The sequence below is a fragment of the Tursiops truncatus genome, chromosome 13, assembly GCF_011762595.2.
Source record: "Tursiops truncatus isolate mTurTru1 chromosome 13, mTurTru1.mat.Y, whole genome shotgun sequence".
NCBI lineage: Eukaryota > Metazoa > Chordata > Mammalia > Artiodactyla > Delphinidae > Tursiops > Tursiops truncatus.
This window is the reverse complement of record NC_047046.1, coordinates 8396885-8415104: the sequence shown is the minus strand read 5'-3', so window position 1 is coordinate 8415104 and position 18220 is coordinate 8396885. Positions and strand designations below refer to the sequence as shown.

At 37.9% G+C, this 18220-nt stretch overlaps 1 protein-coding gene across 3 annotated transcripts in view; it reads right to left on the bottom strand.

Annotated features, from left to right (window-relative positions):
* ATP2A2 (ATPase sarcoplasmic/endoplasmic reticulum Ca2+ transporting 2) overlaps positions 1–18220 on the bottom strand; it is a 61193-nt gene that overhangs the window by 35329 nt on the left and 7644 nt on the right. For 2 of the 3 annotated variants that reach the window (XM_019950165.3, XM_073790070.1), the window contains exons 4-5: positions 16731–16835; positions 12062–12200 (exon numbers count right to left, since the gene is read on the bottom strand). In XM_019950165.3, the coding sequence (XP_019805724.1) occupies positions 12062–12200; positions 16731–16835 (244 nt within the window). Of the gene's footprint in view, positions 1–4922; positions 5092–12061; positions 12201–16730; positions 16836–18220 lie in introns of those variants that run through there. The other variant, XM_073790071.1, reaches the window with a different exon arrangement.

The following is an 18220-nucleotide window of genomic DNA, read 5'->3' as shown; positions in this document are numbered from 1 at the left end:
AGTTGCACGCTCTCAGAGTTTTAGTTGAGGTCTCCCCCCAGCTCTAAAAGGGAGACGAATTTACCTTCAACTACGTAACAGGCCACCATAGGAAGAGGAATCAGACTTCTATGTGCTCCAAAGCAAAAAACTAACGTATAAAACAGACAAGTATATTTTAGCTCCTTATAAAGGAACATTTTATAATAAAACTGGTGTAATATATAACTACCAATAAAAATGGCATGGCGGTTCCTAGACAGGCAAGTTTCCAGCTACTAGAATGGAAGATAGCCGGCTCATTAGATGCTGTGGAGGCAGCCCATCATTAGGCAAATTTAGAGTATACAATATCTGGGATACCAACATAAATTCCTCTTTATTACAAAAGTAAAGTATGCTTTTTACGAGGTGATAACCCATCCCTCGCTCCCTTCATCCAAATATCTCGCTGTTAACAGTATTTATCAGATACCTTTCTCTATGGCTAACACTTATTAAAACTTCATTAAAATAAAAATCACAAATCTCCTTTTACATTAGTATATACTTATCTGTCTCATTCTTTTTTAATGGCTACATAATAATAATACCTAAAGCTAAAGCAATAATCTCTAAAGCTAAACTTCGGAGAATGCTTATTCTATACCAAGCACTACTACAAGAGCTTTATGAGTTACTAACTCTTAATCTTCACAATTCTAGGGAAGGTCTGATTATCTTCATTCCCGGTTTACAGATGAGGAAAATGAGTCACAAAAGGCTAACTTGCTCAAGGTCACAGGTATTTCATAGCCATTCTGTGGATGGACTAAATTAATCAGTCACCATTTTCATAGCCATCTAGGTGTTTCCAATTTTCCTATTACAATGTTATATAGAGAACATCTTTGTGCACTTAGATTACTTCTGGAGAAAAGATTCACAGAAACAGAATTTTCCTACAGATGTATACTTCCACCAAAATTTATTTTCTTGCCATTTCCCCATACTCTCAATCCTGTATTTTTCTGACCACTGTTAACACCAAACACTTTATTTTTTTAAATTCTTTTATCATCTTCAAAACAAAAGTTGTTTTATATTTTTACATAGTCAAATCTGGTGATCTTGGTGGTTTTGTGTCACACTTAGGAAATGTGCTCCCTATACCATGTCTTTCTTCTAATTTTCCCCAAATCTTAATCACACTGATAAGGATTGGGAAGGTTGGCACTTATTGGTACTGTGACTATCACTGAGTCACAGGGAGAGGGGAGAAGGGGAGGAGATGATTATAGGAAATGAGGAAATGCCAGCTCCATGAAATTCAGGTCAGCCTTCAAGATCAACTGGTCCATCATGATCTGATGATTGGGGAGATCTTTCCAAGTTCTTCATTTCTCAATTGTTCTTAACGTCTTAGCTACTCTCACAGTGATGAATAAAGGGCTCTAGGTCTCAAAACCCTCTGCTTCTAATACATCCATGCTGATTTCTTTCGTTTTTCCCACGCTGATTTCTGTTTTAGACTATTTGCTGTTCTGTTTATATACAAGTTCTTAAGACTAAGAACTTATATCTCTACACAAAGAGATATAACTTACGGGAACAACTAAAATAATGATTTCTACTGTTATTTGGTTACAGATGGCTTAGATCTACATCTCTAACTAGCCTTGTTCTCCCATCCTTCTTGTTGTGAAACAACTGCATATGGGGGAAAAGGCAAAAGACAACAAACCTTATTTGGTCATGTATCTTTGCTTCTATTTCTCTGAGCTGTGTTTAATCATTCTAGGAACAGGTGAAAACTGTTTATTCTAACAATATTCCAACACTATGTAAATTGCTTCATCAGACAATATTTTACTAACTAGACTGTTTAACTGTAATCGACTTCTCCCATTTTACTGAGATATAAACCAGCTGTAACACTGTAAGTTTAGGGTGTAAAACATCTGATATATACATACAATGTGAAATTACTACAATCAGTTAATATCCATCACCTCACAGTTACAATTTTTTCCTTATGATGAGAACTTAAGATCTATTCTTAGCAACTTTCATATATGCACTACAGTTCTGTTACCTATAGTCATCATGCTGTACATTACATCCCAGAACACATTTGTCTTAAAACTGGAATTTGTACCTTCTGACCACCTTCACCCAATTCCCCCACTCCCCGCCCCTGGCAACCACCAATCTGATATACGTTTCTATGAGTTTGCTTTTTAAAAGATTTACATGTAAGTGAGATTACACAGTACTTGCCTTTCTCTGACTTATTTCACTTAAGATCCATCCATGTTGTTGCAAACAGCAGGATTTCCTTCATTTTTATGGCTGAATAATATTCTAGAGAGTGTGTGTGTACACACACCATTTTCTTTATCCATTTATCCGTTGATGGATACTTAGGTTTTTACCATGTTTTTCCTATTATACACAAATGCTACAATGAACATAAGGGTGCAGACCTCTTAAGGAGAGCGATTTCATGTCTTTTGAATATATACTCCAGAAGTGGAATTGCTGGATTATATAGTATATAGCCATACCTTGCAGACACTGCGGGTTCAATTCCAGACAACCACAAAAGCAACTACTACAATAAAGAGAGCCACATGGAAGATTTTACACTATACTGTACTCTATTAAGTGTGCAATAGCATTGTCTAAAAAAAAATGTACATATGTTAATTTAAAAAGACTTAATCACTTAAAAAAAGCTAATCACCTGAGCCCTCAGTAAGTCAATCTTTTTGCAATAGTAACATCAAAGATCACAGATCATAAAAATATAATAATAAAAAGTTGAAATATTTGCAAAAAATGCAGTATCTGCAAAGCACAATAAAGAGAAGCACAGTAAAACTGGGTATGCTTGTAACTTCATTTTTTAAAACCAAACAGCTAGAATCTTGGGGTGGATTTCTAGGGAGAAGGGCAAAAGAATCCCCTGAAATTGCATACAAGATTTTGAATACATGTATTTGGGGAAAGAGTCCATAGATTTCATTAATTTTTAGAGGACGTGTGATCTAGAAATGATTAAGAACTACTGCTGTAGACTTCCCTGGTGGCACAGTGGTTAAGAATCTGCCTGCCAATGCAGGCAACACAGGTTCAAGCCCTGGTCCAGGAAGATCCCACATACCGCAGAGCAACTAAGCCCGTGCGCCACAACTACTGAGCCTGTGCACCAAAACTACTGAAGCCCATGAGCCCTAGAGCCCGTGCTCTGCAACAAGAGAAATCACCACAATGAGAAGCCCACGCACCGCAACAAAGGGTAGACCCCGCTCACCACAACTAGAGAAAAGCTCACGCCCAGCAACAAAGACCCAACGCAGGCCAAAAAAAAAAAAAAAAAAAAAAAAAAAACACACTAAAAACAGCCCTTGAAGGACTTCCCTGGTGGGAGAGTGGTAAGACTCCGCACTCCCAATGCAGGGGGCCTGGGTCTGATCCCTACTCAGGGAACTAGATCCCACATGCATGCCGCAACTAAGAGTTTGCATACCACAACCAAGGAACCCACCTGCTGCAACTAAGACCTGGCACAACCTAAGTAAATGACAAAAAAATAAAATAAATAAATATAAAAACAGCCCTTGAGCCAAGGATGATTTTCATTTTTAAAGTCTTATTTAAAAAAAAATTCCCCCCCCCCCTACAGAGACTGTTTGGGATCACAAAAGCCAAAATATTTACTAGGTAGCTCCGTTAAAAAAAGTTTGCCAAACCCTCTGCTCTACAGCACAGAATTAACTTTTCTGATATTTGTGTTAGGGAGCTCAACAGGTATGGATTAAGTGTTTGCTGACTGTTCAGTCAGGCTTCTCCTATCCTTCTTTCTAAAAGCAAAAGAAAAAAAGGCTCATGGCCCCAGCTAAACGAACAAGGCTACATTATCTGAATCATACATCTTTTGAGCCAGAAAGCTCCTTAAGAGGCTACTCCAATTACCCAGTTTTGTAGAGATTAGGTTAATTTACTTTGTCCTGTGTCATATGGAATTAGGATAATAACACAGGTTCTTACATGAATCAGTCATCTTTCTATTTTACAACTTTATCTTTTCTTTACCTCAAATGCTTGGAAATGCCACTTCATACATGTTACTAAATTTCATTACTGCAAGCTATCAAAAGTGAAACTTTTCTTCCCTTAAATAATTACCAAGTTTAAGAATTATTCTTTTCATTTAAAAAATCCTGAAATTGCTGACACTACTGCTGAATATTTATTCTTCATTTTAGGAAATATAAAATCAACTTCTCCAGAACCTAAATAAAGCAAATGCAGTTTTATGTTGAGACTCATTTCTATCACCTACATAATCTTAAAATATGATTTATTCCAGAGTATACTACAGGACAGAAGTCATCTGAGGATATTTATGTCCTTGTGCTATTTATCAACTCTGGATTACCAAGATACAAGAAGTTTGTTTTAAACAACTCTGAAGGGACTTCCCTGGTGGCACAGCGGTTAAGCATCCGCCTGTCAATGCAGGAGACATGGGTTCGAGCCCTTGTCCGGTAAGATCCCACATGCCGCGAAGCAACTAAGCCCATGCGCCACAGCTACTGAGCCTGCACTCTAGAGCCCACAAGCCACAATTACTGAAGCCTGTGCTCCTAGAGCCCATGCTCTGCAACAAGAGAAGCCACCGCAATGAGAAGCCCACGCACTGCAACGAATAGTAACCCCTGCTCACTGCAACTAGAGAAAGCCCGCGCACAGCAACGAAGACCCAACACACCCAAAAATAAATTAAAAAAAAAAAAAAGCTGAGAAGTCAGTAATACCCCTCCCATGCAAATACTGAAACCTCCCCAAATTCTAAAGTTAAAGAGTTTCATGACTATCATAGCTCGATTCACCTTGATAATATTGGCAGATAATACAGAACGCTTAAACACTGATGTTCATTTCTCATAAAATTATACCTGATTTTATTACTTTTTTTTTTTTTTTTGCGGTACACGGGCCTCTCTCACTGTTGTGGCCTCTCCCGTTGCGGAGCACAGGCTCCAGACGCACAGGCTCAGCGGCCATGGCTCACGGGCCCAGCCGCTCCGCGGCATGTGGGATCTTCCCGGACCGGGGCACGAACCCATGTCCCCTGCATCGGCAGGCAGACTCGCAACCACTGCACCACCAGGGAAGCCCCTGATTTTATTACTTTTGGTTTCCATCCGTCAGAGAAATATTTTCCTGGCATTAAGATAAAACAAAATTATTGTGGCTTCAGAAGATGAACACATGGGTAACTGTCTCCATATTTATACTTGCCAAATCAATTTTATTTGGTTCCTGTATTCTAGATAGTTATAAGTATACGTATGGTTTTGCTATGCACGCTTACACAATGTCTTCCTGGAAAGGTTATTAGTTGTTATAGCAACATCTAAAATATAATTCCCTTAAACCCCCTCCATCTCCCCCTCAAAAAGCCACCCAGTCTTCAGAAAGTTCAGCAGAACCATCCTATCAGATGTCTTCCAGAAGCTAGCAAAAAGAAGTTTATCATCTGAAGTTAGGAGATGATTCTTACATCCAAACAATGACTACAAAAAGGTCTCTTTCTTTCGGCAAGTATCAAAAAAGCAACTCCATGCTCACTTTCATCTTCAAAACAGTTCACAGTATTCTCCAGTTTTTCAATTCACCAGAAAGAACCCTCACACTCAATTTCATAATTTAAGTAATAGTATAAAAGTTACCATGTCTAAAAGCACAATTCATGCCATTTATCCCTTCAGGCCATGCAAGACTTTGACAAGAAATAATTTAGATCTACATTTAGAATTGAAGTTCATTTCTACAGTTTTACAGAACTGAATTATTGGGCTAAATGCCAAATTGCAGGGTCAACTACATTACTAATCCTAATAAAAGTAGAAGTTAAAAAGCCTCAACGTGTATAGAATTAAAAGTCTGAATAAAATAAATACCTATTTATCTGGCCCAGGTCAAGCAGTCACAATATGTTTTCCCAAAATGTTCCATATAATTCACTTAAATGCCTTAGGATTACATCTTTCCCAGTTCAGTGACCCACTGGTCCTAGTAATCTAGCAAAACTAACCATTTCTAATTTGGATCTAAATACATAACCACCATGAAAAGTCACCAGAACAGACCAAACAAGAGTATACTGACAACCTAAAAATTAAAATTGTGATCAGGCATCCTCGACATGATAAAGGGCATCTATAAAACCCACAGCTAACATCATACTTCATGGTAAAAGACTGAATGCTTTTCCCCTACGACCAGGAACAAGACAAGGATTTCTACTCTTGCCACTTCTTTTCAACATTCTACTGGAGAGTCTAGCCAGGGTAATTAGACAAGAAAAAGAAAAGGCACCCAGGCTGAAAAGACAAAAATATTTGTTTTCAGATGACATGGTCTTATATAGAGAAAATCTTAAGGAACCCCTGAAAAACTATTAGAATAAAAGAGTCTACCAAGATTGCAAGGTACAATATCAGTACACAAAAATCAACTGTGTTTCTATACACTAGCAAAGAACAATCTGAAAATGAAATTAAGAAAACTATTCCAATTACAAATAGCTCCCCCGCAAAAAACGAACAAAAAACGATAAAATACTTAGGAATAAACTTAACAAAAGTAGTACAAGACTTGAATGCTGAAAACAGAGTGTTAAAAGAAACGAGACCTAAATAAACATAAAGACACCCCATGGTCATGGATCAGAAGATTTAATATTACTGTGATGTATATATTCCCCAAACTGAGCTACAGAGTCAACATTATTCTTATCAAAATCTATGCAGGGTTTTGGGGCAGAAGTTAACAAGCTAAACTTAAAATGCATATGGAAATGCAAGGGACTCAGAACACCCAAAATAACCTAGAAAAACAACAAAGCCAGGGGACTCAAATTTAGTGATTTCAAAACTTACTACAAAGCTACAGTAATCAAGACAGTGTGGTACTGGCATGAGGAAAGACATACAGATCAATGGAATAATAGTCAATTTGCAGTGGAAAATGAAGTCAATTGATTTTTGACGAGTGTCAGGACAATTCAATAAAGAAGTCTTTTCAACAAATGGTGCTGATACTACTGGATATCCAAATGCAAAAAAATCAAGTTGGACACCTACCTCACACCATATACAAAATCTTGGTGACATGAGATCACAGAATAGCTTCTTAGATATGACACCAAAAGCACAAGCAATGAAAGAAAAAAAAAGACAAATAGGACTCTATGAAATTAAAAACTTTTATGCTACAAAGGACACTGTCAAGTAAAAAAGACACCTACAGAACGGGAAAAAAAATTTTCAAACCCTATCTGATAAGCCAGGATATGTAAAGAACTCTTACAACTCAACATTAAAAAGACAGCCCAACTAAACCCAATAGATCTAGACAGTTCTCAAAGATGACATACTAATTGAAAATAAGCACATGAAAAGATGCTCAATATCATTAGGAAATTAGGGAAGTACAAATTAAAATCACAATGAGATAACACTTCAAGGCTAAAATTTAAAAAAAGACAAGTGTTGATGAGGATGTGGAGAAACTGGAACCTATATACATCGCTGATGGAATGTAAAATGATGCAATCACTTTGGAAAACAGTTGGGAAGTTCCTCAAAATGTTAAACTTTGAGTCACCGTAAGCTCCAGCAATTCCATGTCTAGGTATATATCTAAGAGAGTGAAAGCATATGTTCACACAAAAATTGTACTTGAATGTTCACAGTAGCGTAATAGCCAGAAAGGAGAAAGCCACTCAAACACTCATGAACTGATGAATGAATAAACAAAATGTGGCATACCTAAACAATGGAATATTATTGAGCCATAAAGAATACAGTATACACATGAATGAACTATATGATACATGCTACAACATAAATGAATCCTGAGAACAATATACTAAGTGAAAGAAGCCAGTCTAAAAAGGGCATTTATTGTATGATTCCATTTATATACAATATCCAGAATAAGCAAATCCCTAAAAAAAAATTGTGGTTGCCAGGGACTGGGGAAAGAAGGGCAGAGGAAGTGATTGCTAATGGATATAGGGTTTTCTTTTTGGAGGAAGATGTTCTGAAATTAGACAGTGGTTATGACTGTAGAACTCTGAATATACTAAAAAACACTTAATTACACACTTTAAAGGAGTGAATATTAATTATGGCATGTGAATTATATCTCAATAAAGCTGTTTTTAAAAGATTATAAACTAGGCCTCCAACAAATTGATATATGAAATATGTACACATTCACTAAGGATACTGTATATTCTCTAGCAAATTAACTACAGTTGAAGATAGAAGCAATAAACCACAAAGACTCAGTTTCAATTGTAAAATATGACTAACAGTATGCACCCCATAGAGTGGTTGATGGTTAAAAACCAAGCACTAGCAAGTTTATCACTATATCTGGCACACACTTCAAGCTTTGTTATTACTGAACTTAAGCACAGAGACTTCAAATTATCTATTCTGCACAGAAGCTGCACAATAAGCAGGTTTACATTAGCTAAACCTACTCCATACTTCTGATTTCAAGTTTCATTTATTACTCACTGAGCGCTTGTTACATGCTCAGCAAGATTACAATGATCAGTGTGACACACGTCTGCTCGTTGCCTAGTAGTATGACAATAGTGTTTAATAAAATGTTCATATCTATCTAAAACTAGTTGCTCGTATCTATCTAAAACTAGTTACCACCTCTGTTCAGCATCCCTCAGAATGGTCAAAATTCAAAAAATAATACTATACAAGAGCCCAATGTCCAAGCATTGCATATGCTTTTAGCAATTAGTATACAGTGGGGGAAGAGTTGGAGGAAAAAAGTGTTAACTATCAGGACCTGTTAGACTCCTCACAAAGGATTCAAAAACAGGTGAAATCGGAATAGGGTTGAGAATGTGTACTGCTTAGAACAATTACCATTGGTAATAAGTAGATTCACCTAAGATGAGGAATTTAAACTCATGTTTTAATATTTTTTTTGAATATTAAAAGAAAAGCAGTGGGGCTTCCCTGGTGGTGCAGTGGTTGGGAATCTGCCTGCCAATGCAGGTGACACGGGTTCGAGCCCTGGTCCGAGAAGATCCCACGAGCCACAGAGCAACTAAGCCTGTGCACCACAACTACTGAGCCTGCACTCTAGAGCCCACGCACCACAACCACTGAAGCCTGCGCACCTAGAGCCTGTGCTCTGCAATGAGAAGCCCGCGCACTGCAATGAAGAGTAACCCCTGTTAGCCACAACTAGAGAAAGCCCGAGCGCAGCAACAAAGACCCAACTCAGCCAAAAAAAAAAAAAAAAGAGTCCTGCATGGCTAGAGCATAGGGAGTTGCATAAGATGAAATCACAGAAGCAAGCAGGAGCTATACAATGCAAGGTCATTTAGGGTCAAAGAAAAAAATTTATATTTCTGGTGCAAGAGAGAAGCCACTGAAGTGTTTTAGCAAGTGAATAAACATGACCTTTAGGAAACTGGCTTCTGTGTGGAAAGAAAACAGTAAAGGAAGGCAGAGGCTCGTTAGGACACAATGACAATGTCAGTGTGAGGTGATGGTGGGACTGGTGTGGTGACTGAGGAAAAAGTAGTAAACAAATTTGGGTGTGTTTTGGAGACAGAATCAACTGGTCTTAGAGACAGAATAAAAGAGGAAAGAATCAAGATGATTCCCAAGTTTCTCTCAGTTAACTAGTTGGTAAGAGTGACTAACTGAGACAGGAAAGACTGGAGAGAACCAGAATTCAGAGAAAAGAGAAACCAAAACCACCTCCATTGAAGAGAAGCTGGTCTTAGTTTATTCCTTCAAAAGGGAAGATGATGCTTTGAGGATCAAGGTTACAGTTTCCTCTGACGCTGTAAACCACTGCCATCTACTGATGCAAACCAAGGATAAACACTTTGGGGGTGATTTCTCTAAGTTTTCAGATACATTGAATATACTGAAATAGCTTAAGTAGCACAAAAAATTCTTACAATATCTTAATTTGACAGGCTGAAAGTATATTACCAGACTAAGCTGGAGAACTGGAAAACATACAAAGTCAAAAAGAATCTTGTGCAATATTTAGGTGACCTGCAAGTGCACTGACCACATATATATTTGTGGAAAGACAAACTATCTTCCTCTAATGTTTCCTTCCTCAGTTACTAGCACCATCACCACCCGGGCACCTAAACTAGATATCCTGCCAGTATCTTTGATGCCACACCCTACTTCACATCCACCCCAATATCTATTAAGTTATCAAAACCTGTTGCTTGGCACCTAAACCTGAGGCTCACTTTTCAAACTATACATGGCTGTAATTCCTTGCCCAAGGGAGATTCAGAGTTAATACTTTGGGTTGAGACCTGGTAAAAACTTTTAAGGAGGGTCCCCAGATAATTCTGATGTGCACCCTTGCTTTAAAACTCCTACTTATAAACTCAAAATCTTCCCCTCATTATTCTTAATGCTACAGCCTTCGTTATTGTTTGCTCTCATTAACCCTTACCTATCTCCAGCCTTCCCATTCTGACCTACTTCCTACATCACCACCAGAATTCCCTAAGTCATATTTTTGCTGTAAAATCTATGGTGACAAAATGGTTAAATCTAAATAAGGTCTACAGATTAAAAAAACTGATACAATACTGTTATCTACTTTCAGTAGTTAACTAGAATCATATTAAAAGAATGCTCTAAATTTTATAAAATAATCACTCAAGTATTTAGGAGTAAAGAGGCATCATTTCTGCAACTTACTCTCAAACAGTTCAGACAAAAATGTGTGAATGTATAGATACAGACTGAAAGAGGATAATGCACATGTGATAACAAACATTTGGAGAATCTGGGTAAAAGCTAAATGGGAACTCTTACTAGTCTTGCAACTTTTAAGTCTGAAATTGTGTCAAAATTAAGTTTAAAAAATCCACTGGCCAAAACACTTCATTCTGAGTTGTACTTTTGTTAACACTATTAAGCAGGCTGTTAGGTCATTTATACAAATTTTGCTGTCCTAAGTAATCAACGTGTGGGTACACAGGCAACACTATTCTTTTACTGGAAGACCTATGACAAGGTAATTTACTTTTGTTTTTCTTCTGTTTTTCGGCTGCGCCAGGCAGCATGCGGGATCTAGTTTCCCTGACCAGGGATCAAACCCGGGCCCCCTGCATTGGGAGGGCAGAGTCTTAACCGCTGGACCACCAGGGAAGTCCCAGTAATTTACTTTCAAAGACCAAAACTGCAGAGCACAGGCCAGGAGACTCAGCACTGAATTCTCATTACAATGAGTAAGACAAAGCACAATTTCCCCACAAGTCAGTGTAAAGGTGTTCCTATGAGACAATTCACAAAAAGAAAACAAGTATTCTGAGCTCAGGAGGGTGTGAAAAACCACAATGATTTGAATAACCCAATGTAATAATTCCCCAGCAAAAAGATTACACAGTTCTGATTGGCTCCAGGGGCATTTGGGTTGCCTGAAAACATGGCATTGACCTATAGGAAAGAGGACCTTTTTGAGATCTGTGTAGAGCTCTGGCATTGCAGTGGATTCACTAACTCTTTAAAGCCCAAACCTAGATCCCCGGCTCAGTGTTATGTCAAAGTATTCTTAAGTAGAGCTTTTAAAGTCATGAGATTACCCTTAGCCATCAACTAGGTTTGATGGTTCCAAGATTGACCTATTTGTGCCAAGAACCAAAACAGGAAAAACTATGTAGCCATTAACTAGTATTCTACAAACTGCTCACTACAACTAACTGTCAAATCAAGATTAAGTTCATTATCTCACCTGCACTAGTGTTCCACAATGTACTAAAAGTAATAAGCACAATAATTCAAAACACCTTGTTTAAAAAAAAAAGATAAACACATCAACATGAAGGGAGGTGCCAAAACACTTTGAAAATTTTACAGAAAACCTGATTTGTTTGGATAGCACTAAAAATCTGTTAACGTAATTGATACACGAGCCTAACTTTTAAAACTCTTAAGTATGAGCCTTCAGAAAAGGACTATATTCAGATATACAACCTAAAATAAAAATGACAAACTGAACTCACCAGCAATTTCTACAATATCACCAGGAACTATGTCTTTAGCTTTAATCCGCTGTACACTCTTCCTGTCTTGTCGATACACTTTGCCCATTTCAGGCTCATACTCCTTAAGGGCTTCGATTGCATTTTCAGCATTTCTTTCCTGTAAAAAAGAAAACAAAAGATAACAGTAGTAAATACAGCCTGCCACTGCCAAGTGTTTCTGGCCCTAGGAATCAAATTTTAGAGTTGTAAACTAAACTTAAAAAGAAAAAATACAGGAGATGCATATTAATGACATTTGTAATAAATGATTCACATCTTAAGGTAATAACATTAGGCCCTTATGATTTTGTATTAAAAATGAAAAAATAAGCACCCGAAGAAGGGTAAGGAGATAAAAATCAATGGAAAGAAGCAGTTATTAGAACCTGCTGTCCCTATGCACACTGGGCAACATGGCCCTCACCTTCAGCTTCACACACTCACATCATTAAATCAATCATGACCCCCATGAAAGGTGATGGTCTGGGGTTGGACTGCCCAGGCTCAACACAGGCTTTTGCACTCAAAAGCTATGTGACTGTGGATAATATGACACACAGCTTCATGGCCTACAAAACCAGGACACTAACAGTACCCACCCTCAAGGGTTGTGAGGATTTACAAGCTATGTGTAAAATGCTTAGATTGTGTTTTGGCACATAGTGAATGCTTTGAGTGATGAATTAAGAAAATCCAGTTACGTCTCACAAATTCTAAATCTCTCACCAGTACTAAAGACCAATAAGTGGCCGGAAGCACTGCCAGTCACATACCATATTTACCATAATATTATATATAAACATGTCAAGACTTAGTCACACACAATTTTTTTTTTTTTTGCAGTACGCGGGCCTCTCACTGTTGTGGCCTCTCCCATTGCGGAGCACAGGCTCTGGACGCGCAGGCTCAGCAGCCATGGCTCACGGGTCCAGCCACTCTGTGGCATGTGGGATCTTTCCTGACCGGGGCACGAACCCGTGTCCCCTGCATCGGCAGGCGGACTCTCAACCACTGCGCCACCAGGGAAGCCCGACACACAATTTTTATTTCCTAATTTCAAGATGAAAGATGCAGAATTAAAATGAGCCATGTTGAAAAAAAAAAAAAAGCTAAGGGAAAGTTCCTTTGTGGGGCGGTGGGGGAGTATGTGTGAAATTTGCCTTTTCTCCTTTTAGAAAATAAGCAATTAGGACTTCCCTGGTGGCACAGTGGTTAAGAATCCGCTTGACAATGCAGGGGACACAGATTTGAGCCCTGGTCCGGAAAGATCCCACATGCCGTGGAGCAACTAAGCCCATGCGCCACAACTACTGAGCCTGCACTCTAGAGCCTGCAAGCCACAACTACTGAGCCCGTGTGCCACAACTATTGAAGCCCTCGTGCCTAGAGCCCGTGCTCTGCAACAAGAGGAGCCACTGCAATGAGAACCCACACTCCACAACGAAGAGTGCTCACTGCAACTAGAGAAAGTCCCCACACAGCAACGAAGACCCAACGCAGCCAAAAATAAATATAAAATTAATTAATTAAAAAAAAAAGAAAATAAGCCATTAGAAGGAGCAAATCTACAAAGCACATGCCCAGTTGAGGTTACTCAGTGGACAAAGGAAATAATTCTTTCATTTCTCTCACATCTTTGCTCTCCAACCTAAAGCTCTTCAGTTTAACATTTGGATAAAATTTATGCTCGATAACATGCAATCTAATTTTTCACACTGTGGTAAAAATTAAGTCCCCAAACCTGCTTAAAGAGAATTTAGATGACACAAAACTGAAAGCTAATGGCATGTGTCTAACTTTTTATGTATGCATTCCTGAGAAAGTACAGGAAACCTTAAATTTGGAAAGTTCATGATAAGAATAATTTAAATCCCAATCAGATCTGCTTGAAGAATGAGTCTATCTGTATCACCTTATAATTAACAGAAATACCAGCATATCTAACTCAAATTAATGTCACTGGCTAAAAGGTCCTTCAGGTTAAGTTCAAATGTTACTGATACTGTAGAAAGAATAAATTCTGAGCATTGTTGCTATTCAATTATTCAACTTTGAAACTACTTTTTCCTCAGGATTTTCCCCCCTGAATTTATGAACTGTGGCAGTTTTATTTCTCCTTCCTCGAGGTCATGTCAGGTAGAGTTTAATTAGACTGACCAAAATTAAGATGTCCAGGAGCACTGTATTTTGCTTCTATTAAAAATCAGGGAGGGACTTCCCTGGTGGTCCAATGGTTAAGTCTTTGCTTTCCAATGCAGGGGGTGCAGGTTCGATCCCTGGTCAGGGAGCTAAGATCCCACATGCCTTGTGGCCAAAAAACCAAAACATAGAACAGAAGCAATACTGTAACAAATTCAATAAAGACTTTAAAAAAAATGTTCCACATTAAAAATCAGGGGGACTTCCCTGGTGGCTCAGTGGTTAAGCATCTGCCTGCCAATGCAGGGGACACAGGTTCTAGCCCTGGTCCAGGAAGATCCCACATACCACAGAGCAACTAAGCCCGTGCACCACAACTACTGCGCCTGCACTCTAGAGCCTGTGAGCCACAACTACTGAGCCCACCCGCCTAGAGCCCGTGCTCTGCAACAAGAGAAGCCACCGCACCTCAACAAAGAGTAGCCCCCACTCACCGCAACTAGAGAAAACCCGCGTGAAGCAACAGAGACCCAACACAGCCAAACATAAACAAATTTATTTAAAAAAAACAAAAACAAACAACAAAAAACAGGTCAGCTTGGGGAAAAACAAATATACCTAACTTACTATGAACAAAAACTTAGAAGACCTTCTAAGGTTTCCTTTGTTCTAAAAGTTACAACTCCTACCTCCTCCAGTCAAACCTAAATAGGTCTAAGTGTCATTCCTCAAACACACTTTGTACCTCTCTGCTCATGCCACCCCCTCTCTGGAATATTCTCCCCAGCTTCCACCCACAAAAGTCCTATTTCTTTATAGTTCCCCCAATTGCTTGTCAGCCTTCCTTGATGACACTGATCAGAAATACATGCCCCACCCCTCCCAAATACTACCTTACACTATAATTATAACTTTCATTACTTCCAGAAAGCAAGAACCCTATAGTATTTATTGCTCATACCCTTCTGTATATTATGTAATAGGATATCCATCAAAAATATTACTGTTTTCTTTAAGCTAAGACATATCTAAAAGTCCTGTGAAAATTGCTGTAAAATTTTACTTTGGAGTTCAGATCAGCCTGACCCTGGATATAAATCCCAGATACTCTATGTATGTACTATCTGTATGGCCTTTGATAAGTCAATCACTCTGAACTTCTATGTCACATCTGTCCAATGGGAATATCATCTGCCTTACAAAATCACTCTAAGCATGAAATGGGAATATGTATGAGTTATCTACTATGTAACTGACATAAATTAATTTAAAAATGCATATTACTAACTTGAGAAGGACAATCTAATGCTATATATTGTTTCTTTTGCCTAAATTATTCACAAAAAGATCGTTTCTATTTAAATAAAAGCAATTTAAAAAAATCAAATGTAGCACAATTAAAAATTTCTTCTAAGTAGGCTTCCTTCTAAATGAGCTCACCACATAAAGGCCTTCATGTTTATTAATAAGATCAGAAGTTTACAATTCCAATAGGATTAAATATGTTTATAAGATGCTTCCACTTTAAGAATGACAGATACACTCTATTTTAGTCCTGAAAGAGGTGACTACATCTATCAAACATCTAAAAGATCAATACTTAAAAGATGAATGAGAGGGACTTCCCCGGTGGCACAGTGATTAAGAATCTGCCTGCCAATGCAGGGGACACCGATTCGATCCCTGGTCCAGGAAGATCCCACATGCCACGGAGTAACTAAGCCAGTGCGCCACAACTACTGAGCCTGCACTCTATAGCCCCCGAGCCACAACTATGGAAGCCTGCGCTCCGCAACAAGAGAAGCCACCGCACTGCAATGAAGAGTAGCCCCCGCTCACCGCAACTAGAGAAAGCCTGCACACAGCAAAGACGACCCAACACAGCCCCAAATAAAAAGATGAATGTGAAATATTAGTCTGGGTTTGTTAAAATATATCAAAAACAAAAACCTAAAAGATCCATAGTCTTAAAAAAGTTAAATTCTCAAACTAGCTATCTGCAGAAGACCAATCATGCAAATATGGGGCAGACATGTGATCCCGTTATGTTTCTGTAGTAAAATCAGCTTCCATTCTGTGAATAAGAAAGGCCTGGGTACTGGGCAGTTAAGGGAAAATAGCCAGGAATATGCTCTGAAGGTAAAATTATTTAGGATTTAAACAATTTTTATAGCTAAATACACACACACACACACACACACACACCACACCACCCCCCCCCAAGGAGAATAAAAGTTTTTCATAGGAAGCAGCTAGAAAATATAAAGAGAATACTGGTCGTCAAATTTTCTGGTTTTCCTTAAGTAGCTTCTTTATCCACTGTTCTTAATTCCATGCTACCATGAAGGATGAGCAATTTTAACAGCAAAGTATATATGCATGAGGTCTAAAATTTTGCCATTAAATAAATTAATAGATAAAAAACACATGTAGTTCCACAGATTGTTTTAACAGTTTAAATCACTTACGTAAATTACCAAAATTTTGCAATACAGGAATTTTTGCTTACCTGCCATACACCCACAATTGCATTGGCTACTAATATAAGTAAAATCACAAAGGGTTCTACAAAAGCTGTAATTGTTTCTTCACCTTCTTCAAACCAAGCCAAAACCTAAAAGAGAAATGGCACGCGTTAGAACTGTAATGTGTTCTTACAACAAAAGTGGCTGGCATTAAAGGAATTATTATGATACATAAAATCTCTTTTCTTACCATCCTTAGAAACAAAAGGTAGCAAAATGTAATGACATAAACAACAAGCTTATATCTGGTTCCCAATAATTCTTAAGACTCAAAACTATAAACTTCTTAATAATACCCTTAAGAACTAATTTATTTTTTCATGTAATAATTGGTTTAAAATCCAAAACAAATACTTTTGGGGAACTAAATTCCATTCATTTTCTGTGTATATTTTTCAAAAGAAATAAAACAAATTCCTGATTTTGTTAAAGCAAAAGGCAATCATGAAACTTTGTTAATTTGGTTAATATTCACATCAAATAATACCTATGTGGCACAAATTCATAGTAAAAACAACTTAATCATTGACTCAAAATTAGAGTATATAAACTGCTAATGTCCCACGTATTTTCAGTGGTGTTGCTGAAGGTCATTACTGCAAGGTTGTTCTGCGATCAGGAATGTATTTTGAAGGTTATCCTCCATAGGATATCTAGTACAGGAACACAGCTCTTCAGAGATGACATAAATCCAAAAATGTTACACCTGGGCACAGAACACTGTCCCAAGAAAAATGAGCAGAGAATTAACTTCTAGCTCACACAAGCCACACTATACTTTCTAACTGAGCAACCCTAAGAAGAGAGAATCCAACACAATGAATCTTAAAATAAACAACATAGTAAAAGAGGCATCTAAATGGTTAAAAATTTAACAACCAATTTTTGTGGAAAACTGCCAATCCAAAAAGGATGTTAAAGGTATCTTATGATACAGTCTGGGAGGTAAGATTTGCCTTTGCCTTTTAACACTGCTTAAAATGTTTGTATATTCCACAATGAAATCTTTTCTTTAAAAGATCTATTCAGTAAACAATGAAAGCACTGTTTCTGATACTTTTTAATATTGTCAGATATGAGGTATGGCAATAATGAAGCCATCTGACGACTTCATTTGTACCTAGTGGAACACTATAAAATGAGCTTTGACACAAACAGCAAACAACCAGAAAGATGATTAAGGTAAGACCCAACATGAATTTTGCAAGTAAATGAGGGTAACGATGAATTAACAACAAATATCAATTTGTTAGGCAGCTTTGCTCACCACTATACCACCAACAAAAGAAATATCGTATCAATTTAAGCAGGAAAAAAAACAGGAGACCCAAGGCCAGGTCCTGAAAGACGCCAATCACCACTGACAGCCAATGAACCAGGGCAAGCAGAACACCAGAATGAATATAAATTGTTCCTGCAAGCTTTCAGCTGGGCATTCCTGGTGTTAAGGCCAGGCCTAATGGCAGGATGAAAA